Raw genomic sequence first — 25,725 nt, 5'->3', positions numbered from 1 at the left:
TTAGTGAACAAAAATAGAGTTTATTCAGCAGATAAGCCAAAAAGTAATGTTAACACAGAAAAAACCTTGAAACACTTCACTATCAGTGCTTCAAGAGCAGTTCAAACAAAAATATAATTCAGCAACACAAGCAGGTAAAAACAAAGCTAAACAAACTTAGTGCAAACTGCACTTTCTGAGTCCAAGCCCTGCCAGCCGGCTCTGTAGTTTTCAAAGGAACAGTTCCCAAAAGAAAACACCAAATTGGTCAGGAAACAAACAAACTAAGAATGCAGTAGACTGCTTTCACAATGTGGATAAAGCCGAAGGCTCCAAAAGGATGGTGAAAAGACGTCGTCCGGGATTCCAAGGTCAGGTCAGGAGATAACAGCGGTGTCCAAAGAGCAAGCCAGGAGTCAAAAGCCGATAGTAGTCATCAATCACAGGGCGAAGGCAGTACAAGGTCAAATTCCGATCCAAGGTCTGAAGAGGGTGCAGTCATCCAAAACAGGTCCACGATAAGACACAGCGAGAGCCAAGCTAGGTGATAACAGCAGATTCAAATCATAGTCCAAGTCCAGTCTTCATGGAAACACAGAGATCCCAATGGCACCTCAGCAACACCTTGCCACACGCAAAGTGCAGTGGCCAAACATTCCCATTTTATTCCCCTTCCTCCTGGGTGACCAAACACTCACACCCAAACACCAGGTGTCCCAAATCTACTCAGAGTCTGAGCTCCACACAGCTAGAGCTCGTGGATCTGGAGTACCTAGCAATTCGTCGGAGTCCCAATCATCCTGCCCACACTTAGCCCCATGAACACTTAAAGAACCATCCTCCCTTCTCCAAGCATCCCAATTGGGATCAGCTCCTGCAGAAACCCCAGGTTCAGAAGTATCCATAGACCCCAAATCCCCAGACATCTCCGGTGGCTGTGCCCATTCAGTGCCCGCTTCCCCAGCCACCACCTGTTCCTCAGCATCCATCTCCCCATCTGAATCTTCCTCAGAAGATCCCCCATATAGCTCTCTAAGTCGCTTCCTGCGCAACTCCTCCAGTGAACCCTCATCACGAGGGTTTTTTCTTCCTCTTCGAATTCCATCCCCATCAACCATAATCCCCGAAGGCGCAGTCACAACACTCCTTTTGATGCAACCCAAAATCCCATTGGCTTTTTTAGCTGCTGCATCACACTGTTGGTTGATGTTCAACTTGTTGTCCACAAAGACCCCCAAGATCTTTTTCACATGGACTGTTGTCAAACCATATCTCATCCATTCTGTATCTTTGTATTTCACTTTTTTTGCTTGAGTGTAGTATCTTACATTTGTCATTGAAATGCATTTTGTTAATTTTGGCCCAGCTCTCTATTCTGTTGAGGTCATTTTGAATTCTGATCCTGTCCTCTGGAGTATTAGCTATCTCTCCTAGTTTGGTGTCATCTGCAAACTTGATAATCATGCCCTCTAAACCTTCATCAAAGTGCCTGCTTAGAATTTCCTTCTATATAAACAAAAGTGTTTGAACACTTTTGAATATTTATCAGAGTACATGCTTCAGGATTACATTGTTGAAAGGGGATTTAAATATACAAATGGACATCCTAAGGAGAATTGGGAGTTGAAATGGAATGGTCTTCTAGCCAGAGTAAAGGAAAGGAAAATACAAGGAATTGAATCAGACAATCTTCTTGATTGAACAAATGAAATAATATAAAGAGCAGAGGTACAACATTCCTGGAGGGAGGGAGGGGGAAGGGGGAAAATTGGATATGCATAAGTACCTAGCAGATAAGTATAGAAATGTAAAGGATAGGAAAATAGGAATCTTCATAAATGTTATGAAACTATATGGAATTATTTTTTAAAAGGTGACTGTGACAATGTTATAATTTACTTATGTAACCAAATAAAATTATTATTATTATTATTATTATTATTATTATTATTAATAGTAAAAGAACACCAAAGCTTTCAGCAATGGAAAAGAAAAACCTTGGGGTGCATATATGCTGTAGAATGAATCCACTTTAACAGCTCTTGTTCAGTGCTGTAGTGGGGGCTGTAGTTTGGGATCATAGGGGTCGCCAAAGAATGCTGATGTCTCAATAAACTACAAATCCCAGCATTGCATAGCATTGAGCATGGCAATTAAATTACAGGTGATGTCTGTCATTTAGGAGCTTCAGGTGTTATTTTGCTGTGGCTCAGTGCTAAGATTACCATATTATGTGAACATAATGCACACCCTCATTTTGGGAAGATAATTTAGCCAAAAAAGGTGAGCATTAGAGTCAAGTAAATATAGGTACTTTCAATTGTGTATGGTTGAATCAGTGGATTTGGAGGGCTGACTATATCCTGTAAAGCAGTGGTTCTCAACCTGTGGGTCCCCAGGTGGTTTGGTCTACAACTCACAGAAATCCCAGCCAGTTTACCAGCCATTAGGTTTTCTGGGAGTTGAAGTCCAAAACATCTGGAGACCCACAGGTTGAGAACCACTGTGATAAAGGAAGTTTTAATAATTGTCCACCTACAGGTAGACAGACAGCTGAACCCCTTGCTCTCCAGTTATCATCCTGAACTCTATTTGACCGTAAAAGAGTGAGTGGTAGTCATAGCTTCATCCTGGTTTTTATGTGTCACACAAATGAGGCTGGATTGACACTGTTTTATAATCCAGTATCTGAGCCCAGATTATCTACTTAGAAATGGATTATATGTCTCCATGGCCATGTAATCCCATTCAAAACAGATAATCGGGGATCAGGCGCTGGATTATAGGGCAGGGTAGACCCAGTGTGAGCGAGCTGCCCCATGACAGCACTCTGCTCGCCTGAGTCAACCAGATCCTTGCACAGGTATGCAGTTCTGGATCTTCTAGACCAGTGGTTTTCAACCTGGGATCCCCAGATGTTTTTGGCCTACAACTCCCAGAAATCCCAGCCAGTTTACCAGCTGTTAGGATTTCTGGGAGTTGAAGACCAGAAACATCTGGGGACCCCAGGTTGAAAACCACTGTTGAAGGGGCAAAGCCAGGCTACACCCACTTCTTGGAGCATCCTCCATCCACCTGGTTGTATTGGCAGCAAGGAGTCACTGGTTTGAGGCTGGAGGGCAGACATCCTCAAAACTGTGGCCTTCCAGCTGTTTGGGCCTCCAACTTCCAGACGCCCTAGTAGCTTATTCAATGGTCAGGAATTTTGGGAATTGGAGGCTGCAGGGTCACAGTTTGAGGAGGTCTGTCACAGGGGTTCACTGTTAAACCTGAAAGCATAAGATCCCGACTGGTCTTGGAAATCTTAGAATTTGTAGGTGAGACTGAGGGAAGAATTGGCAAAACCACCTTGCCTAAAAAAGCCCTGTGACAATTCATGGGGTCCACAGGCAGCTGGAACACAGACATCCACACTACGCAAATGTAGCAGTTTGACACCACTTTAACAGCCATGATCCCATCTTTTTTAATTTTCTGATTGGCAGTTTTTAATGGATTTAAGATTTTTCTGGTGCATTCTCTTGAAGTATAGTTTCCAAGCTATCCTGATTTAATTTTCAAGCTGCCTTCTCCAGAGGAGTGTACTTGATTCTCCTTTAGACAATGATGAGGACCTAGTTGCTTTGTGTCTTCAGGTTATTTCTGACCCGGTGACCCTAAAGTGAACTTACTACAGGGTTTTCTGAGGCTCAGACTGAGGAATCAAACCCTGGTCTCCAGTTGTAGTCCAACCCTCAAGCTACTGTTTCACCAAACTGCAAAGCTCACAATTTCACAAATGGAGCTGTGAGAGTTAAAATGATATCAAAATGTTATCTTAATACAATCAGGAGACACCCCTTATGTGGTAAAGGCACACCCATCAGATAAGCTTCTTTCTGTTTGGTTAAAAAAATGGAAATATATTTACAAAAATCTGGTTAGGAAAAACTAGAATGTTTTGCTTTTGCAAGACACAGTCAAGTGTATTTGGTATTCAAACATACAGAATGTAATTCTCTTGCTTAGGAAACTGTACTTTTTATAGAAATGTGTGTATGTGTCTGTTCATGGGAAAATGCCGGTGAACATGCCGACTTTTCTAATTTTTTCAAGTAGTTTTATGATGTTTGGTTGTTATTGTTATTATTTCAACAAAGTATGTTATTGTTGTGTCCCAAGACAAGGTGCCCGGTAGTTAACATTTGCTGAATGTATTTCCACAATTGACAAAGCCATCTAGGAATGAGTATCAGTCTAGCCCAGGGTCCTCAAACTTTTAAAATAGAATGTCAGTTCACAGTCCCTCTGATTATTGGAGGGAGGGGCAGACTATAGTTTGAAAAAAAAAAAAAAACACACACACACACACACACACAAATTCCTATGCACATTGCACATATCTTATTTGTTAATTTACTGTTATGTACAGAAACTGCATGAACGCATTGGGTAGTTGAGAAAAAAGTGAATAAATTCAAACTAAGTATGGTGTTCAGCATGAAGCAGCAGCTGTTCATCCTACTAAAGATAAAAGAATTATATGTTTGATAAAATATATTTTCTTTATAGTTGTTGGACAGATTCATCTTTAGACTTTCAACCAACCTGTAGCTGCCTAGAAGAGTTGCTAAGCTACATTGCTATGCATACAGAAATATGTGTGATCATGTGCCAGTAGATTCGAATAGTGTGATGCAAGCCAGATAAACATCTACAGAAAAAATTGGCAGAAATATCAGTGTTGGTCAATACTGGCAATTTTGCCTGCTCTGTTAGTTCAGGTATGCTACCGCTCCTGACAGCCTTGTATTTTTAAAGAGCAAGATAGGTTTCTGCAGTTTTTGAAATCAAGCAACATTTCCTAGCAAATGCTAGGTTTGTATCTGTTCCTGTAGATACATTCCCCTGTACACTTTACTGGACAACTAGGATTCAAACAATTAGAGCAACAGAATTTTCCACAGTGATTTAAAATTTGTCATTGCTACATGTACTTCAGTCTTTGATCCAGGCAAATGCTTTAAATAAATATTGGTTTATATCATTTTTGACATAACATTAATCTGTTTTCACCAGTATTCAATGACTTTGCAAAGCTTATAAGTTTGGAGAAAAGCTTCATTAAACTGTGGGAATTATTGATACTTTGTCTTTACTGTTAAGAGTTCTAGTGTTTGCTTATGCTTTTCTCAAGTTACATTATTGTATTGTCCAACACAGTAATTTGTTTGAACACAAATAACTTGCCAAACATTGTTTGAATACAAGGTACTGAATGTTTAAAATGTTTGCTCTTTCCGATGAAATTAGATTGGGTTGTGCACCTGGCTTTATTTTCATTAGTAAATGTGGCCAAGTTGCCTTCTTTAAAATGAGAAAGGTTAGGCTTGTAGGTACTAAAAATGTTTGCAGGATGTCTACTTTGCATCCAACTCAACCATGGGCGGACTTCGACCCTAAGTGTTTTGAACCTCAACTCCTGGAAACCCAAGCAGCTTAGCAGCTGTTAGGAACTGTGGAAGTTGAAGTCCAAAACACCTGGAGGGCCGAAGTTTGCTCATATCTCGACTGTATCAGTTCTAATTGCTTAGATACAGTTATCATGATTTTCTGTGGGTAAGCAGGTGGTAACTGGCAGATGCCATATATTCTGCTTCTCAAAAACTAGAGCTGATAGGGATAAACTGCTGTTAAAACACCTGGAGGGCTGAAGTTTGCCCATGCCTGATCCAACACAACCGCAGCAGTTGGGCAAGCTATCTTAGTGAATAGAAGCAGAATGCAGGCACTTTCCCCTCAATCTTGTGTTTCTGCCTCATCCCAAGGACTGGGAAACTCCTAGTCCTTGTGGACTGTTGACTCAAAATCCTGCAATATTGTGAACATTGTATGATTTTGATCCTGGACAACTACTTGCAGTTTTACTATGCTTCAAGTCCACTCCAAATGAAGTAAGTTCTATACTGAGGTTTTCTTGACAAGAGTTATTTAAAGGAGCTTTGCCACTGTCTTCCGCTAAAGTTGAGAGAGTGTGACTTGCCCAGTGCTATCCAGCTTGTTTCTTTGATCAGCTGTAAAACTCTTTGCTGCAGAGTGTGGTGAAAGTTCCTTCCTTGTAAGCTTTTAAACAGAGGCTGGATGGCCATCTGTCAAGGGCACTTTGTGCTTTTCCTGCATGGCAGGGGGTTGGGCTAGATAGCCCATGTGGTATCTTCTAACTCTGTTATTCTATGACTCAGTCGAGATTTGAATTCTGGTCTCCTAAATTTAGTCCAGCTTAAAATCACTACAAGACATAAACTCGTTTCATCTTTTTTGCTATTTTTAGTCTGTGACAGTTTGGTGTAGTAATCTCTGTGTTGGAGTATGGAGACCAGGGTTTGAACCAACTTGGACATGGAAACTCATTAGGTAATCTCAGGCAAGTCACATTCCCAGCAGAAGGCAATGGCCATATGTGTGCAAGAGAGAGAGAATACACGTGGCTTGCTAGCATTTTCTGGATGGAGAATTTAACCTTAAACCTGTTTCAGTTTAACATCCCCTCTCTAGATAATTCCTCATAATTTGAACAGCTCTTGTTATCAGGAAGTTCTTCCTAATATTCATATGGAATCTTTTTCCACCTGAATTATATAAGAGCAGGGAATTTCTGTGGATGTTCTTTACATCTCTATCATCTATTGTGGAGTTAAGTAGAGTCCTGGATTGGGACATGTTTTTGGGTTTGTAGTTTCTTAGCCAGTCTGTTTGCCAGGTATAAGGGCGTTGGTGGTGATGGAGGAGTAGTACAAGGAATCTTTGAGGATAGACGCCACGTGTTTGCTTAAATCGTTAACGTATTTAATATATTTTAATCTATTTTTCAGTCAGAAATTAGTCCTAGAGTAGCTTTGGTTTTGTCCTCTTTACAAGTTAAAATCTAAAAGATGGGGCACATCACGGAAAGAAGAATGGGAGAGTGCATAGCTGTTTTTTCTACATGCCCCCAAGTGTATAAAAAGTCACAGTATAGAAATAAATGAGAAAAATAGATAATGAAATTGTACCACCAGAGTTGACCCCATACTGTTTGACCTTTAAATTTTTCTCAGTATAGTAGGATAAAATCTCAATTCTTCTTCAATAGCCAGCCTCCCAGCTTTTATCTACAATTTATTTTGCCTACTGTTAAAGGGGCAAAAGGGTTTTCTATTATGCATTTCCTGACTTGAATCACAGTGGGAGATCTCTCAAGCTCTTTGGATTTAATCTTACTGCTACACCAAAAGGTTATTCAGAAGAAGTTGATCCAGTAATGAATTAAACATCTTATTACTCCAATAATGGCTAATAAGAGCAACTGGCTAAACTTCCTAGACAGGTATGTTATCAAGCAGTGGTGAACAGCCCAAATTATGAACAGTTATAGCCTATTCTTTATTTTAAACCTCATTAATGTGACTATCAAATAGCAAACTTGGTCTGCTATGTGTAAAAACATGAAATGATTATTTTATTATACTTTACCACTATAATAACAACAACAACAACAACAATGATAATACTTTATTTATATTCTGCCCTATCTCCCTAAGGAGACTTAGGGAGGATCACAGTACACATAAATGGCAAAGTTGTGTCTACGTCCAGCTTTATTTATTTATTTATTTACAGTATTTATATTCCGCCCTTCTCACCCTGAAGGGGACTCAGGGCAGATCACAATGTACAACATTCAATGCCATATGAACATAGAGACAGAGACAGACACAGAGGCAATTTAACCTTCTCCAGCTTCCAGCTTCCTGAGGGTATGCTTGATTCCGACCACAGGGGGAGCACCTGCTTCATCATCCACTGTGACACTGACTTCCTCATTCCAAATGGCAGCTGGACAATTTTTATGGTGTTGTAAATTAGTTAAATCAGCCTCCCCACATATAAGTGGTACCTAAATTTCCTACTTGATAGATGCAACTATCATTCGGGTTGCTTAGGTCAACAACGAGCAGGACTATTTTTTATTTTAATAGTTGGGTGCTCACTCCGCCATGGGCTGGCCTCGAACTCATGACCTCTTGGTCATAGTGATTTATTGCAGCTGGCTACTAACCAGTCTGCGCCACAGCCTGCGCCACAGCTTTGGCGCCTTGGAGGTTGTGCTTGAATCCAGCCACAGGGGGCTGCTGTTGCTCCATCCTCTATGATGAAAAGTCCCCAGGACTTCCTCCTTCCTTTTGGTTGCTGGGCATTTTCTGGTCTTGTTCTTTTATGGTGTCATAAAATACCACCCCTGCTTTTTTTTAGCAGTACCTAATTTCTCTCCTTACAGCTCTAAGCTGTTTTCAAACTGCTTAGGTAAACAGTGAACTGGGCTGACAGTCGGGTGCTGATTCCGACACTGGGCTTTGAACTTGCAACCTTTCGGTTGATAGATCTTATTGCTGCTGGTGATTTACCAGCCATGCTAAAGCCTGGCCCTGGGAGTTTGTTTCCATTTTAATAGTTAAGATGGAATATAATGGTATGGGATGTCATCTCTTCCGTTCTCCAACTTTCTGAAATCTCTCGACCATATTCCTTCAAGTATAGTCTGTCAGAAGCCAATATGGTAATATTAGGTGGATTTAAAGCCCAAAGTAGGTGAGTCTGCCTTTTGTCTATAACAATGCCATACAAAATCCAGAATATCTGCTTTGAACTGGATTATACAGCAGTGTAGATTCATAAAATCCAATTCAAAGCAGATAATGTAGATTATCTGCATTGATAATCTGAATTATATGGCAGTGTAGAGGGGGGGGGCTATGTCATTCCCTCCTCTCTATCTTTCTTTTTCATCTTCTGTTGATGGAAGTTGGGTAAGTAAGAGACAGGTTGCTCTTGCTCAGGCCCTGAACTATACATTGCAGCACTTGGCTGACCTTTGTTTCACCCTGTCCTATATCCTACAGCAAGTCCTGTGCATCAATTTCTCAGCCAAGTTGAAATTATTCAACCTAGTCTTGTGTTAAGAGTTTTCTGATGGAATTAGCAACAGCTATGTTCCCCTGAGCTTCTTTAGTCAAATATCAGAAAGTCAAGTAGAAGAATTTTCCCTTGTTGCCCTCTAAAAGATTTATAGTTATTTATTAAAAATGATTTTAAAAGGTCCACAGGATTACAAACATTGTATTTGACAGTCCCTGTTCTCTGGCTCAAAACCTAAAATAAGACAGGATACACAAGGGGGTAAGATGAAAGATAGGGCTGGAATTTAGATCAGCTCCAGCTTGGTCCCGGTAGGATGGAGATTTGGCTGGTTGCTGCTTTTCCTCTGTAGCAAGAACAGTGGCAGTGGGAATTTGGGGGAAAAGGCTTTCAATAGTTACAGTAGAGATGCGCCTAGATGCTCTTTTCCCCATCTGATCTTTGCATATCCTCCAGCAAATATGGCACACCTGTCTTGTTAAATAATTACATAAAACATCAAAAACCCAACACATTCTCACTTTTTTTTTCCAGTTCAGTGAGTGCTGTGCTTGGATGTTAAAATGTATTTTGATTAAGTAAGTTACATCTAATTTTTAAAAATGTATTTGTTATGCAATGCTTTTGACACGAAATAAATAAATTAAGTAAATTGATCTGGAGATGATGTTTTCAAATTACCTTCTTTTGCTTCAGTTCTCTTAGCTAGTTTTAATAATAATAATAATAATAATAATAATACTTTATTTATACCCTGCTCCATCTCCCGAAGGACTCGGGACGGCTTACACGGGGACAAACCCAAAACAGTATTACATCAATAAAAACAGTAACACAATAAAATCACAATATAATAACACTTCTCACAAAAGTTAAAATAATTTAAAACAGACTAATCCCAATCCGTAGTCAAGCACCATAGGCCATGGGCCATTTTAAGGGCTGTGGCGCAGCTGTTGAGCAGCTGCCTTAAATCACTCTGACCATGGGGTCATGAGTTCGAGGCCAACTCGTGGCGGGGTGAGCACCCGTCAATTAAAAATAAAAAATAGCCCCTGCTCGTTGCTGACCTAGCAACCCGAAAGATAGTTGCATCTATCAAGTAGGAGATAAGGTACCACTTATAAAGTGGGGAGGCAAGATTAACTAATTTACGACCTGGAATGAGGAAGTGCCGTCAGTGTGGATGATGAAGCAGCTGCTCCCCCCTGTGGCCAGAATCGAACATCCCCTCAGAAGAAGGTTAACTTGCCTCTGCGTGTGTCTCTCAGTCTCTGTTTGATGTGTTTATGGGCATTGAATGTTTGCCCTATGTGTGTTATAATGTGATCCGCCCTGAGTCCCCTTCGGGGTGAGAAGGGCGGAATATAAATACTGTAAATAAATAAATAAATAAATAAATGGAAATCTGAAAATGCATATTCTTCAGTGACTAGGGATGGAAAAGACTAAAGGTAATAAAGTGCATGGAATGGCCAAGGCTAGGTAAAGCACATGGACAATCAATTATCAGTTATGAGAAGGCACCTGTGAACATCCAAGTTTTCAGATTCTTCCGGAAGGAATCCAGGGTGGGAGCTAATCTAATCTTCTTTGGTAGGGAGTTCCAGAACCTGGGGGCCACCATTGAGAAGGCCCTCTCTCTCGTCCCCACCAACCGTGCTTGAGACGGAGGTGGAATCGAGAGGAGGGCCTCCCCAGCAGATCTTAGAGCCCGTGTGGGTCCATAGGGGAAGATGCGTTCACAAAGATAGTTTTTTTAGACACTTCTGTTTTCCTAACCAATCTTATAGGATATTTGTGTGGGGATAACTAGGAACTTACCCCTGTCTATCTTAAAAGTGGATCTGTATGCCAGTTCCTAAGCCAGAGTAATAATTCACCCATCTAATTTGGCTTACCTGGTGACTTCTACGGGTTATAGGAATAGGAGAGTACTAAAGACTTCCTAAAATATTCCAGAAATATTCAAAGGAAAAAATTGAGTTTATACCAACATAGGTATCAATTTAGAAAGAATATGAGGGCAGAACCTGTTTGAGAGTGGCGGATTATAAAGTTTTGTCAGGTAGAGGTAGGATGGATACAGCCAATCCAGAAGGCATGGAAATGCAGTCTTCCAGATGTCCCTTTGGAGCTTTAGTCCTTTTGGTTTGGTAAGGACAGAGGTGTATCTGGGTGCTATCCAGCAATTGTTAGACTATTGATTAAATGCCTTATACAGAGTTTTCACTAATGTTCTAAGAAGATTGTAGCCATTGCCTGCAACTCTTATTTTTCTACACTTGTGTAAACCTATTATAATTTGTTAATTTTACAGGGAGAAGGATTTTGATGCTAAGTTTATAATTTCAATGGAGAAAAACAAAACAACTATTACAAATGTGAAGGTGAGTGTTTTCAGCTACTATGGAGCTCTACATTTGCGGGCTTGACTTTGGCGGATTTGATTATTCACAGATTTGGTAAAAGGGGTCTCTTTAACAATGTTTAGATCCTTCAGTGTGACTCAGTGGTCAATGTCTGGCATACGTTGACTGTAATGTTGTGTTGGAGGATCTAAAGATTCCCAAAGAGAACACCTTGTCTAGGAATCTTTTGGTCCTACAATGTAATTCTATGGTCCACTGGAACATGAGCTAGAAATTTGTAGAAAGGTGTTCAGTCAATTTTTAAAGAGGTGGGTGGGTTAATTTTTTTTTAATTTTTTCCACTTTCACACAGGGGTCTTGCACCTCTAACCCCACTGAATGTGGACAGCTTGCTGTTCTCTTTCTTTTGTTTTTTTGTTTTTAAAAAACATTTACATCCGGTCAAGGAAGGTTAAAAAAGAAGAGCGTTAAAGTGCAATAGCAATGGGTTAGGGAGGCTATACATTTTTTATCATAATGATATGGAATTAGTAGTATGTTCAGGATTTTTAAATTGCTCTGAATCAAGAAGGGTCTAATTTGGTTTGTCTGATTTAGATGTAGTAAACAAAAACATTTGGTTAATATGATTTAGATTTAGTAAACAACATTATAAATTTGTTAATCTTATAAACATTATACACACACACACACACTATTGCCCTCTCTTTCCATAGTGAAAAATAGTTTAACTGAAATGTATGACTAAAAAGAAAATTCAGTAAAGTGTATTTAATCGGCTTCCTAAACAAAGAGAAATTCTAAACTTTCTGTTTGAGTTTTAAAGAAGAAAACACATTGAAAATGAGATATTGATAATAATAAATGTACAGTATATGTGCTTATTGGACATATGAAACTGACAATAAAACAGTACCTTAACTTATTCTGCCATGTGTTCACTCATTGTTACATCAATGAATTGTATGAACCAATACATTTTAATGAACAAATCTTTAGATTGACAGCTTTGTACTTTGTATTTCTGGCCTTAAACCAAAAACACAAAGACAACATTTATTATTACTGTCAAATAAAGTATAAGGTAAAGTAAATAATCAAGGGACTTTGGAATCCTATTTGAAAAGTTCAAACCGGAAAAGAAGTGTAAGAATTAAGTTTTGCGAGGAAAAGAATTAGAGTGTGATATAAAAATTGAACTGCTAACCCAGTTCTTCATTATTCTGTATTCAAGGAGCTCTTATCTTTTATGTTTAAATGTCATTTCATTGGACTAGTAGAGGAGACAGATAATTTCAAGATATTTTCTGTTATCTCCAGAGAAGGTACTGGAAATGCATACAATTATCAACTTAAATTGGAAACCAGCCACAATTTGCTGTTTCTTTTCCTTAGATACCTGAAGGAGGAACTGGAGATTTGGGAAGGGAACGGACAAAAACATTTACATATGATTTCTCCTACTTCTCAGCTGATCCTAAAAGTCCAAACTATGCGTCTCAGGAAATGGTAGGCAGCTAGAAATTTATCATTTTCATTCATAATGAAAATGTAGTGTTACAGTTTGTTATTCATTACTAATCTGTCTGCATGTTAAAAATGGCAAAGATGTTTTGTTTATCTAATGCACATTATGTCTTTATTTTAAAAATAGTGCTCTAGATCACGGCTTCTTAAGTGACCCCTTTTTGCCTGAGAATTGTTTTTATGACCACCAGGCCTGTAGCCAGGATTTTGATTCGGGAGGGGCTGGGATTATGGTTTGGGGTGGGGGGGGGGGGCAGGCAGGATCTACCCATGCAAACATTTGTATTGTTATCCCAATACCCCCATGCATATGGGATATATTGAGCATGGTGATCAAATCATGATATGAATAAACGTAACAGTTTAAATAATAAATGTAAGGCCTTCTCACAGACTACCCTGAGAATTCTTTTGGGGAGGGGGCTGAAGCCCCTCAAGCCCCCTCCCCACTACATGCCTGATGACCACAGTTTTCTAGATATATATAATACGTATAAAAATGAAATATTTGCTGATAATATACCAGTATTTTCAAGGCTTGCAAAACAGGCTGAATTTCCATTTTATGAAGTATAGCTGAAGCATTTTCTACAGGGTTCACCTTTTTGCTCACAGATTCATGTAAATGTCTAAAAGTCTCTGGGTGGTATTCAGAAACCTTTTCCTGTTTCCAAACTTTCTGTGATTGCAGCAATGAGCTAAGGGGACTCCTACTTGAGGCCAGGACCCACAGTTTAAGAAGCAGTGCTCTGAATCAGTGCTAATCAGTGTTGAAGTCATTAACCGCTGATCATCAGATCAGTCTAAAAAAATAATGAAACAGATGTCCCAGTGGGCACTAATATGGTGCCTGTCTCTAGTACACAGGAAGAAAATAATTGTAGATCACTTGCACCAAAAAGCCTAAAAAGCTAATGTTCTGCATTATTTTTAAAAAGGTAAAAGATAGTATACAAAATTTTAAAAGTATAAAATGCATCAATTAAAATGTAACCATTTTAGTTCATTTAAAGACATAAGTTAAAAAATTTCCTTGCATACACAGAGGGCAAAATTCAGACGACCAATCTGATTAAATGGATAGTGGCTGACGCTGATTACTGGTTGGGTTGATGTGTATGCATGGACAAACAGACAATTTAAGGCTCTCCTTATGCTCATTAAATAATTCAAGTAAATTTTGACTTCATTTTTAAAAAGACCCAACTTTTAAAAATACCTGTTTAGAAAGTATATTGTATTTTTTAAATTTCTAGAGTCTTAATTTTTTATTTTTTTCTTCGTCCATTTGATGGGTATGGGAAGTATTTTCTTTGGATCTTACATTTCAATGCTTTCCAATATTAACAGTTAAAGTAACTATTTACTATCATAGTAACATGCTAGCTTCTTAGTAATCTATATATATATAAAAGAGTGATGACATCAGGGCAGGGGACAAAACAACAAAACTACAGGCCCCCCAACCTCGAAATTTGACAACACAACCCATCATTCACGGCTCTAGGTTGATACAACAAAAAGAAAAGAAAAATAAAGTCCTAATTACAGGGAGAGGAATAATAGTTTTTATCCAATTGCTGCCAGTTTGAAGGCTAAGCTCCGCCCACTTGGTCTCCTAGCAACCTACTCAGCCCAGGGGACAGGCACAGTTAGGCCTCACTTAGGCCTCTTCCACAGATTATCAGATTTTAACTGGATTATATGGCAGTGTAGACTCAAGGCCCTTCCACACAGCTATATAACCCATTTATAATCTTATATTATCTGCTTTGAACTGGATTATCTTGACTCCACACTGCCATATAATCCACTTCAGTGTGCATACTAAACATAAAGACAACCATACAACAGACATTCAATACCACCACTACCTCAACAATTTCTCACCAACACCACCATACAACGCCACAGCTAGTACTAATAATAATACAGGCAATCCCTGAATTACAAATATCTGACTTAAAAATGACTCATAGTTAAGAACGGGGACGAGACAACAGGAAATGAGGGAAATCCACCCCGAGGAAGGGAAATTTATTGAAGCTTTCTCACCAATCCATGTTTCCGTATCCAGCCACATTTTTCAAAATCCAGGTATTCTAGGGACAGAAAGTGAGGTGAAATCTTCTGACCAGGGTACTGATAGCAAACAAACACTACAGGGGTGTTAACCCTTCCATATGCTGTCCAAAGAGATAGATAGATATGTGGGGCTGGAGTTACACTTTAAAAATGTACCTGTTCCGACTTGAATAAAAATTCAACCTAAGAACAAAATTACAGAACCTATCCTATTCATAAATTGGGGACTGCCTGTATTAACATGTTAGCTTTCTCAGAGTTTGTTTCCTGCAATCAGTCTTTCCACCAGTATATGCAGAGCCCCCCCCCCCCTTGCTCCTTTGATTTGATTTGTAGGTTGGAAAGCTGTTAATCCTTGTTTAGTGGATAAGCAGAAGATTGTGATGCTATTGCACATTTAATAGTGGGATACAGCACAGATACCACTGGCGTATGTTTATTCTATTCTAAAAGTGGACAAGGCCTTGACCATAGTTTGTTTTGTCATAGCAGATGTCATGCTTTAATGAAGATACATAATTAGAAGTTATATTTTGAACTTTATTAACTCTAACTTTCCCTCTTTCCTCCTTTCTCTCTCACTGTTCTTGTTTTCCTAGGTGTTTAAGAATCTTGGCACTGAAGTCCTCAAATCTGCTTTTGAAGGTTATAATGCTTGCATTTTTGCATATGGACAAACTGGATCTGGAAAGTCATATACAATGATGGGAAATGCTGTATGTCTTCTTTCTCGTAATTTTACTTGACTTTTATAAGTGTACTGCTTTTCTGTTATGTGTTCAAGGTAACCAATGTATGCAGTATTTATCATAAGCAAGGTTTTGGTTAATCCCAGTTACTCTATGTCAAATGAAATAATTTGGAGGAACTCTAAAAATAGTCAACACATTCTAGTTCGTTTTAAATGGCTGATGGGAAGAACTTACCAGACTGACATGATTGGGCCATTCTTTAGCTCAGATAATGGCACCTTTACTTTCTGATTGTTCAATGTACACAAACTTTGTTTAATGCATAAAAATATTAAAATTAAAAATAAGTTTTAAAAATTACTTTCAGGATATAAAGTAGATATGAAACATAAATGAATTTTGTATTTAGATTTGGATCACATCGTCAAGATATCTACATCATCTATATCTATACACACATACACACATAAATACAGTAAAAAGTACCATATATACTCTAAGATAAGCCGAGTTTTTCAGCCCTTATTTATGAGCTGAAAAAGCCTCCCCGGCTTATAATCGGGTCAAGGCCGGCAATGGAGCCTGCAGGCTATTGCTTGCAATATGATCTATTTCTCTCTCCTCCTCCTTTATCAGTATGTTTACTTTTGCAAAGCCTCCCTCGCTCTTAATCAAGGGAATGTTTTGAAAAGAGAGACACCCTTGCAAGTCAGGAAGAAGAAAAATATATGTTCATTAATCTTATGAAAGCATTTTCCCTTGAAATATTTGTTAAACTCTCCTACAGATATAGGCATTAACCCCTTGAAAGCTTTTGCTATTTATCTTTATATGTGTATCTATCTATATACATTCATTTTATATATGAATTTACCCTCATATGTTTGCAAGTCTCTGCAAATATCTATATAAAGAGAGATGTCTGGATAGATATGAATATATTCTTACCTACCTATATATAGGGCTTGGAAATATTATAAGGGGGAAATGAACACACAAATATAGATAGACATGTCTAGATAGATATGAATATATATAGGTAAAGGTAAAGGTTCCCCCTGACTTTAAGTCCAGTCATGTCTGACTCTGGGGGTTGGTGCTCATCTCCATTTCTAAGCCGAAGAGCCAGCGTTGTCCGTAGACACCTCCAAGGTCATGTGGCCGGCATGACTGCATGGAGCGCCGTTACCTTCCCGCCGAAGCGGTACCTATTGATCTACTCACATTGGCATGTTTTCGAACTGCTAGGTTGGCAGGAGCTGGAGCTAACAGCGGCTGCTCCTGCCGCTCCCAGGGTTTGAACCTTTGGTCTCTAGCTCAGTGCTTTAACGCACTTCACCACCGGGGGCTCCTCTGGGCTTGGAAATATTGTAGGGGAAATGCACATACACACACAGAGGGATTTGCAAACGTTTCCGGGGGAAATGCACATGTGAAATTAGTATCTGTAATTATAGATCTATATCAATATCTAGCTCTGCATTGTTTATATAAGCATTGAATGTTTGCCTGTTACTATGTTGGAAGCCGGCCAGAGTCCCCATGGGGAGATATGGTGGGATCCAAATGAAGTTTCATTATTATTATTATTATTATTATTATTATTATTATTATTAGGTTATTGTTGATACCATATTGTTTTTGTTGCCCCTACCTTTCCACTTATAGAGCTAGTTTATTGCTTTTCTTTGAAATACGGTAAATATTCAAAAACATTGGACCTACTGATACCTCAATTAATGAAATTTTATTGCTATCTATTTTTATTTTGAAATTTACCCATAACTGCTGCATTTCCCACCCTCGGCTTATACTCGAGTCAATAAGTTATCCCAGTTTTTTGTGATAAAATTAGGTGCCTCGGCTTATATTCGAGTCGGTTTATACTTGAGTATATACGGTATCCCAAAATCTGAAGGAATCTGAAAACCTATCCCAAGGATTTCATTACTGCCAATTTCACTTGTAGCTTTAGCAGATTTTAAAGTTAAATGATGGTAAGGTCATTTTTGGATAAAAGAGAAGCCAAGATGAAATTCCACCTCTCTGCCTTTTAATACTTTCCCTATAATTTTTCAGATTATCGTTGTTGCCTTTACAGTATGAAGTTGCTTTTATTGTTTTAGGGAGATGTTGGATTAATACCTCGGATTTGTGAAGGTTTATTCAACAGAATAAACGAGAAAACAAGATGGAGTGAAGCTTCATTTCGAACAGAAGTCAGGTAGATGTATATAGCAAATTCATAACTATAATGTTAACAGTGTTGTCTAACTGCCTCTACCATCCTTTTTTGCTGTCTTCCCCGCATCAAATTATATAGTTTAGTTTACAGCATATTTATTCAAGATGAGGAAAGAAATAAAGTTATGAAAGACTAAATAATAATTTCAAACTTGATGTTCATTAACTTTTAATCCAATGATCATATGTTCTTTTTAGTGTCTTGTAGTATCCTTAGAGGCTCTATTAAGTTCATTTCTGTAAGCTCAGTTTACTCCCTGTAGGCTGTTTCTCCCAGGATGGAGACAGTTCTGAGCTAGGCTAATCAAAAGGGCACAAAAACGTGTGCTAGCTTTGAAGATTTCAGTACAGATATTTAGAAAGGTATTACAAAATGCTGGTGGTGGAATTAGAAGAAAAACCAACCTGATATTAAGTCATTTTGTCTGCATTTTGTCTTGCAGCATAATGGAGCAGTTTTGAGTTTTGCAAACAAGATTATTCATTTATTTTAATTGGGCAAAAAACTCCCCCTTTTCTTCCACTGGCTCCTCCCACTGAATCTTGATCCCTTCTGTTTTGTAAAAGGGCAAGTCTGTGTCCAGTCTACTGTAAAAAGCATCATTCAAAGTATTAATAACAAAATGGTGTTTTTAAAAATAACCTGTGTTGCAAGTGCCCTAGCCCTTGAAATAGTTCTGACAATCCTGTGAAATAAGTTATTAGTACTCTCGCTTTACAAATCTGAAGCAAGGCCTGAGAGGGTAAAATGGACAGAACACTTGATGTTTGAAATTTAAAACCAGAACAGTCCATATTTTGGCCCACCTGGCACTCACATACTGGAGGTGTTGTGACTGCGCCTTCGGGGATTATGGTTGATGGTGATGGAATTCGAAGAGGAAGAAAAAACCCTCGTGATGAGGGTTCACTGGAGGAGTTGCGCAGGAAGCGACTTAGAGAGCTATAGGGGGGATCTTCTGAGGAAGATTCAGATGGGGAGATGGATGCTGAGGAACAGGTGGTGGCTGGGGAAGCGGGCACTGAATGGGCACAGCCACTGGAGATGTCTGGGGATTTGGGGCCTATGGATACTTCTGAACCTGGGGTTTCTGCAGGAGCTGATCCCAATTGGGATGCTTGGAGAAGGGAGGATGGTTCTTTAAGTGTTCATGGGGCTAAGTGTGGGCAGGATGATTGGGACTCCGATGAATTGCTAGGTACTCCAGATCCACGAGCTCTAGCTGTGTGGAGTTCAGACTCTGAGTAGATTTGGGACACCTGGTGTTTGGGTGTGAGTGTTTGGTCACCCAGTGTCAGGACCCAGGCTGCAGAACACCAATAACCATGCGCAGAGACCAGAATCTATCTAATATCTTTATTAAGGAAATATATAAAGTCAATAAAAACAAGTGTAGAATATAGTTCAGAAGTAGACCTTTCAGGAAAGGTCAAATATAGTCCAGGAAAACAAAGTCCAATATGAGATATTAAGGTCCAAAGTTATAATCCACTTCACCGAAACACACACTATTTACCAAGCAATAGTGTGGGGAACTGTCCTTAGTCTTTGAGGCTTGAGGTAAATCCGAAGTAAACTGGAAAACAAGGCTTGAATCTGAGAAGCAAGATCCGTGGCTTAAAACGCAAGGCAAGGCAAGGCTTGAAACAAGGCAAACATGAATTCGAGAACTGAGTCCATAGAAGTCTATGGTACAAGGCTGGGCTGGAAACTTGATCCGGGAACTGGAACTGGAGTACGAAGTCTACACACGATCTCACTCCTCCAGCTGACGAATTGACTCCGCAAGGACCCCTTTGCGGGCAAACACCTATATAGGATCTTGTTTTCCCGCCAAGGAACACTTTCTCTGGGGAACAAGAAACGAAACCTATACTGTGTCCAGATGCATTGACTCCTTAAAGTTTCCCAAGGGAAACAGACTTAATCAGCTAATTGTCTGGCAGCTATCCTGGCGCTCCGGCGAGTCGACTCTCGAGCGCTTCTCTCTTGATTATAATAATCCCGGCGAGAAAATGGGGGAGATTTCTGCTCAAGGCTTGTTTGGCTGACTTCTTGTGGGCAAACATCTTGCAGGGGCAAGGGCTCCAATTCTGGCAGAAACGGTGGGAAACCCAAGTTTTCCTCTTCATCTGCCACATTAGTGCTAGGAACAGGACTACATGGCCCATGAGTCATCACACTATCCCCCTCCTCAAGGCCCCTCTCCAAAATGGGCCCTCTTCCCGAGGTGCGGGGCCGCGGCTTGGCAGGGTAGGCCTGATGGAAGCGGCGGACTAAATCGGGGGCATGGACTGTGGAAGCGTCTTCCCAAGAGCGTTCTTCGGGGCCAAAACCCACCCAGTCAATGAGATACTGAAGGCGGCGGCGATGAAAGCGAGAATCTAAAATGTCCTGAACCTCGAATTCCTCCTCCCCGTCCACCAAAACAGGGGCGGGGGCCGGCTGGTCCACATCGGGGCGTACCCCATCCGCTGGAAGGAGCAGGGAACGATGAAACACCGGATGAATCCGCATGGAGCGCGGAAGTTGGAGTTTGCAAAGAACGGGGTTTCTTTAGTTGAAGCCTGGACACCATTGTTGTAAGCAAACTCTGACAGAGGTAACAGGGAAGCCCAATTGTCCTGCTGGTAGTTTACATAACAGCGAAGGTATTGTTCCAAAGTGGCATTGGTGCGCTCAGTTTGCCCATCCGTTTGGGGATGGTGAGCTGAAGATAAACGAGAGTCTATGCCCAATAGTTTTTGTAGTGCCTTCCAGAAACGAGAGGTGAATTGAGATCCATGGTCCGTGACTAAACTCTTGGGCAATCCATGTAGGCTGAAAACATGCTGAAGGAATAAATCCGCAGTTTCCTTGGCCGTGGGGAGGCCATCGCAGGGAATGAAATGAGCCAACTTGGTGAAAAGGTCCACCACCACTAGGATCGTGGTGAACCCAAGGGAAGGTGGTAGGTCAGTGATAAAATCCGCGGAAATTATCTCCCATGGGCGAGAAGGAGTGGGGAGAGGATGTAGCAGCCCCGAGGGCTTCTCCCTTCGTGTCTTGGAGCGCTGACATACAAGACAGGTATTGACATATTTCTCCACATCCTTGCGGATCTTGGGCCACCAGAAATCTCGTAGAATCAAGTGCATGGTTTTAAAGAGTCCAAAATGCCCTGCTGGCTTGCTGTCATGACACAGACGAAGTGCCTTTTCTCTGCCGGGGCCTGGAGGGATGTAAACATGATTCCGGTAACACAATAGCCCATCCTTAAGTGAGAAAGGGAAACGTAGTCCTTGGCGCATCTGTTCTTGAGCCCAGGCATCTGCCTGCTGGCTGGCTCTAATTTCTTGAGCGCAAAGGGGTTCTGGGTTGGAAGGGGTTGGTTCAATTGGAGTAGATTTGATGTTTCCCACTGTGAGCGTGGCAAAGTTTTCGGGTTGCAGCAATCGAGATTCTGAGGTTTCTTTGCGTCCTGCAGCATACTCTGGTTTCCGTGATAGAGCATCTGCTTGCTTGGTCTGAGCCGGGGTCACATAATGGATCTGGAAGTCAAAACGTTCAAAGAACAAAGCCCAGCGCTGCTGCCTTTGATTTAACTTTCGTGCGGTCCTTTAGTGCTCTAAATTTCGGTGATCAGTATGAACCTCAATGGGAAATTTGGCCCCTTCCAACCAATGTCTCCAATTTTCAAAGGCTGCCTTTATGGCCAAGAGTTCCTTTTCCCAAATAGTGTAATTCCTCTCTGGGGCTGTTAGTTGACGGGAGTAATAGGCACAAGGATGAAGATGCTCTCCCACTGGTTGCATGAGTACAGCCCCAATTGCCACATCAGAGGCGTCAGCCTGCACAACAAAAGGGGTTTTAGGATCAGGGTGCTGTAGAATTGGCTGGGTCGTGAATAACTTCTTCAATTGTTGGAACCCTTTCTCTGCTTGCTCCGTCCAGCGGAAAGGCTGTTTTCCACGGATGCAGCTGGTGATTGGGTCAGACCAGCGGGCAAAGTCTGGGATGAATTTGCGGTAGTAGTTCGCGAACCCCAAGAAACGTTGCACTTCCTTCTTGTTGGTTGGCGCCCGCCATTCCAATACTACTGAAACCTTTGCCGGGTCCATGGAGAGCCCTTGTGGCGAGACGCGGTACCCCAGGAAGTCTACCTCTTGCAGATCTAACTTGGCATATAGTCCATGATCCCGCAATCGTTGTAGCACCATTCTGACGTGGTTCTCGTGCTCTGATTGTGATCTAGAAAACACCAAAAAATCGTCCAGGTATATGATCAAGAACCGATCTAGATAATCCTGAAAGATATCGTTGACAAAATGCTGGAATGTTGCGGGAACTCCGGATAAACCGTAATTCATGACCAGGGACTCGAATAATCCGAATTTGGTTTGGAAGGCGGTCTTCCACTCGTCCCCCTCCCTGATGCGAACTAGATTGTAGGCCCCCCGGAGGTCCAGTTTGGTGTAAACCTTGGCCCCTCGAAGCCGGTCTAACAGGTCTGAGATCAAGGGCAGGGGGTAGCGGTTCCGCTTCGTGATATTATTCAATGCTCTATAGTCCACAACCAAGCGTAGGTCCCCTGACTTCTTTTTCACAAACATCACCGGAGAAGCAGCTGGGGACTGAGAGGGTCTGATGAATCCTTTGCGAAGATTTGACTCTATGAACTCCCTGAGAGCTTCTTGCTCTGGTTCCGTCAGGGAGTAGAGGTGTCCCAGCGGGATTGTGGCCCCCTCCACCAAGTCAATGGCACAGTCATAGGGTCTATCTGGGGGTAGTCTCTCGGCTTCTTTTTCATTGAAGACGTCCCAGAAGTCTGAATATTTCTTGGGCAAGGTGATGATGGGCTCAGCGTCTGTGGCATGGCAGACCTTGGCTACTAGGCAATGGTTTTGGCAATACTTGGAAGCAAATTGTAGTTCTCTGTTGGTCCAGGAGATGCTCGGGTCGTGGAGTGTCAGCCATGGAATTCCCAAAATCACAGGGAAGTGGGGCACCTCGGTGACGAAGAAGGAAATCTCTTCCATATGTTCCCTTATCCACATTCTGGTGGGTTCAGTCCATTGGCTTACTGGACCCGTCTTTAGGGGACGACCATCTATAGCCTGCACCACTCGGGCATTCTTGAAATCATGGTATTGTAATCCCAGAGAGTCGGCATACTCTCTATCAATGAAATTGTTTGTTGCTCCTGAGTCTATCATTGCATGGATCATGACGGGTCCCTTTTTCGCTGACCACAACGTGACCACTAGGAGAAATAGGACCCCCGTCTGCGGCTCTTGAGTGGGGTTTTTTACCGGGTTGGCGAGCCTCTTTACGCCCGGTCGCTAGCTTCCCCTGCCGGCTTGGCCCCAGCCGCCTCGGCCGTCTCCGGCTCCACGGAGGACGCCGCTGCCAGGCGGGCGGCGGGCTTTCTTTTGGCTGGGCATTCTCTGGAGAGGTGGCCCCCATTCCCGCAGTACCAACACAAATTCAAACGTTGGCGGCGGGCCTTTTCGGCAACATCCAGTCTGGGGCGGACATTGCCCAACTGCATCGGTTCTTCCTCACTTCCCATGGGGTTTGGGGCTGGCGGTGGGGATTTCCATACTGATCGTGGCTGAATACTGTTAGAAGCGGGGGGTCTCACCCCGGCTCTTCCACCCTGTCCTCGGAGCCACTGTTTTTTGTTGGCAAGCAGGACTTCGGCTCGTAGACAATGATTAATGAGTCTCAAGAGTCTCTGGGGGATCCACCTTAGAAATTTCTTCCTGCATCTCGAAGTTAAGGCCCTCACGAAACTGCCCTCTGAGGGCGATATCGTTCCAACCGGTGTTCTGAGCCAGCACCCGGAACTCGGCTATGTACCGGGACAACGGCCTGTCCCCTTGAAGGAGTCGCCGGAGTTTATGGCCGGCCGCCTCCTCGTTGTCCTCGATTCCCCAGGTCCTCCTAAGGTGGTTCAAGAACCCTTGCGTGGAGCTTAGATGCGTGGAACCTGCATCATACAGTGCCGTCGCCCAATTGGCCGCAGGCCCATCTAGAAGACTATAAATCCACGCCACTTTGACATCTTCGTGGGGAAATTCAGCTTGGCGGGCTTCTATGTACGCCTGGCACTGGCGACGGGAAACATGAACCTTGGAGGCTTCTCCAGAAAACTTGGTTGGAAGCGCTAGGGCAGGGAGGCGCACTCCACGTTCCTTCAAGCCCAGAATTTCACCCTCCTGTGTTCGGAGAGTATCACGGATCCTGTCGAATTCTTCCTTGAAAATGGTGTAGCTGAGCGGTTGGTCTTCCGCCCCGGTTCCCGTAGACATTCTGATCTTAGGTTAATTGGTGCTTAGGTGGCGGAGTCAAACTGTCAGGACCCAGGCTGCAGAACACCAATAACCATGCGCAGAGACCAAAATCTATCTAATATCTTTATTAAGGAAATATATAAAGTCAATAAAAACAAGTGTAGAATATAGTTCAGAAGTAGACCTTTCAGGAAAGGTCAAATATAGTCCAGGAAAACAAAGTCCAATATGAGATATTAAGGTCCAAAGTTATAATCCACTTCACCGAAACACACACTATTTACCAAGCAATAGTGTGGGGAACTGTCCTTAGTCTTTGAGGCTTGAGGTAAATCCGAAGTAAACTGGAAAACAAGGCTTGAATCTGAGAAGCAAGATCCGTGGCTTAAAACGCAAGGCAAGGCAAGGCTTGAAACAAGGCAAACATGAATTCGAGAACTGAGTCCATAGAAGTCTATGGTACAAGGCTGGGCTGGAAACTTGATCCGGGAACTGGAACTGGAGTACGAAGTCTACACACGATCTCACTCCTCCAGCTGACGAATTGACTCCGCAAGGACCCCTTTGCGGGCAAACACCTATATAGGATCTTGTTTTCCCGCCAAGGAACACTTTCTCTGGGGAACAAGAAACGAAACCTATACTGTGTCCAGATGCATTGACTCCTTAAAGTTTCCCAAGGGAAACAGACTTAATCAGCTAATTGTCTGGCAGCTATCCTGGCGCTCCGGAGAGTCGACTCTCGAGCGCTTCTCTCTTGATTATAATAATCCCGGTGAGAAAATGGGGGAGATTTCTGCTCAAGGCTTGTTTGGCTGACTTCTTGTGGGCAAACATCTTGCAGGGGCAAGGGCTCCAATTCTGGCAGAAACGGTGGGAAACCCAAGTTTTCCTCTTCATCTGCCACATTAGTGCTAGGAACGGGACTACATGGCCCATGAGTCATCACACCCAGGAGGAAGGGGAATAAAATGGGAATGTTTGGCCACTGCACTTTGCGTGTGGCAAGGTGTTGCTGAGGTGCCATTGGGATCTCTGTGTTTCCATGAAGACTGGACTTGGACTATGATTTGAATCTGCTGATATCATCTAGCTTGGCTCTTGCTGTGTCTTATCGTGGACCTGTTTTGGATGACTGCACCCTCTTCGGACTTTGGATTGAATTTGACCTGGCTTCTGTCTACGCCCTCTGACTGACGGCTACTCCCGGCTTCTGACTATTGGTTTGTCTTTCGGAATTTCTGCTGCCTCCTGACCTGACCTTGGATTCTTCTGACGACGGCTATTCATCATCCCTTTGAGGCTCTCGGCTTACCTGCACCGTGGAAGCAGCTTTACTGCTTTTCTAGTTTGTTTATTTTCCAGCAATTAACTCTATATGTTTTCCAAAGCTGAATTGAAGCGTTATTTAGTTTTTTATTGAATGCCAGCATGGGAAATTAGCGTGGCTCGTTTTTGAGTTATTATTGTCCAATCTACTCTCGAAACACTGAAAAGTGAAGTGTTTCAAGGATATTTCCTGTGTTTATGTTATTTTTTGGCTTATCTTCGAAATAAACTTTGTTTTGTATGTTAACTGGCGTCTGACTCTTGACAGGAGGCGAATTCAATGAGAT

General features: G+C 41.7%; 1 protein-coding gene and 1 long non-coding RNA gene across 10 annotated transcripts in view; one reads left to right on the top strand and one right to left on the bottom strand.

Annotated features, from left to right (window-relative positions):
* Positions 1 to 25,684, bottom strand: LOC134292879 (uncharacterized). The gene is made up of 2 exons (XR_009999987.1): positions 25,104 to 25,684; positions 1 to 603 (listed from the first exon to the last, which is right to left on the bottom strand). It is a non-coding gene; the product is annotated as an uncharacterized LOC134292879 (long non-coding RNA).
* Positions 1 to 25,725, top strand: part of kif16b (kinesin family member 16B) — a 174,452-nt gene that overhangs the window by 2,297 nt on the left and 146,430 nt on the right. For all 9 annotated transcript variants that reach the window (XM_062958377.1, XM_062958355.1, XM_003215243.4 and 6 more), the window contains exons 2-5: positions 11,234 to 11,303; positions 12,681 to 12,794; positions 15,497 to 15,613; positions 17,716 to 17,813. In XM_062958377.1, coding sequence (XP_062814447.1) covers positions 11,234 to 11,303; positions 12,681 to 12,794; positions 15,497 to 15,613; positions 17,716 to 17,813 — 399 coding nt within the window. The remainder of the gene's footprint in view (positions 1 to 11,233; positions 11,304 to 12,680; positions 12,795 to 15,496; positions 15,614 to 17,715; positions 17,814 to 25,725) is intronic.

This window comes from Anolis carolinensis, chromosome 1, assembly GCF_035594765.1.
Source record: "Anolis carolinensis isolate JA03-04 chromosome 1, rAnoCar3.1.pri, whole genome shotgun sequence".
NCBI lineage: Eukaryota > Metazoa > Chordata > Lepidosauria > Squamata > Dactyloidae > Anolis > Anolis carolinensis.
Note: the sequence above shows the minus strand (reverse complement) of the source record. Positions and strands in the feature narration are given on the sequence as shown.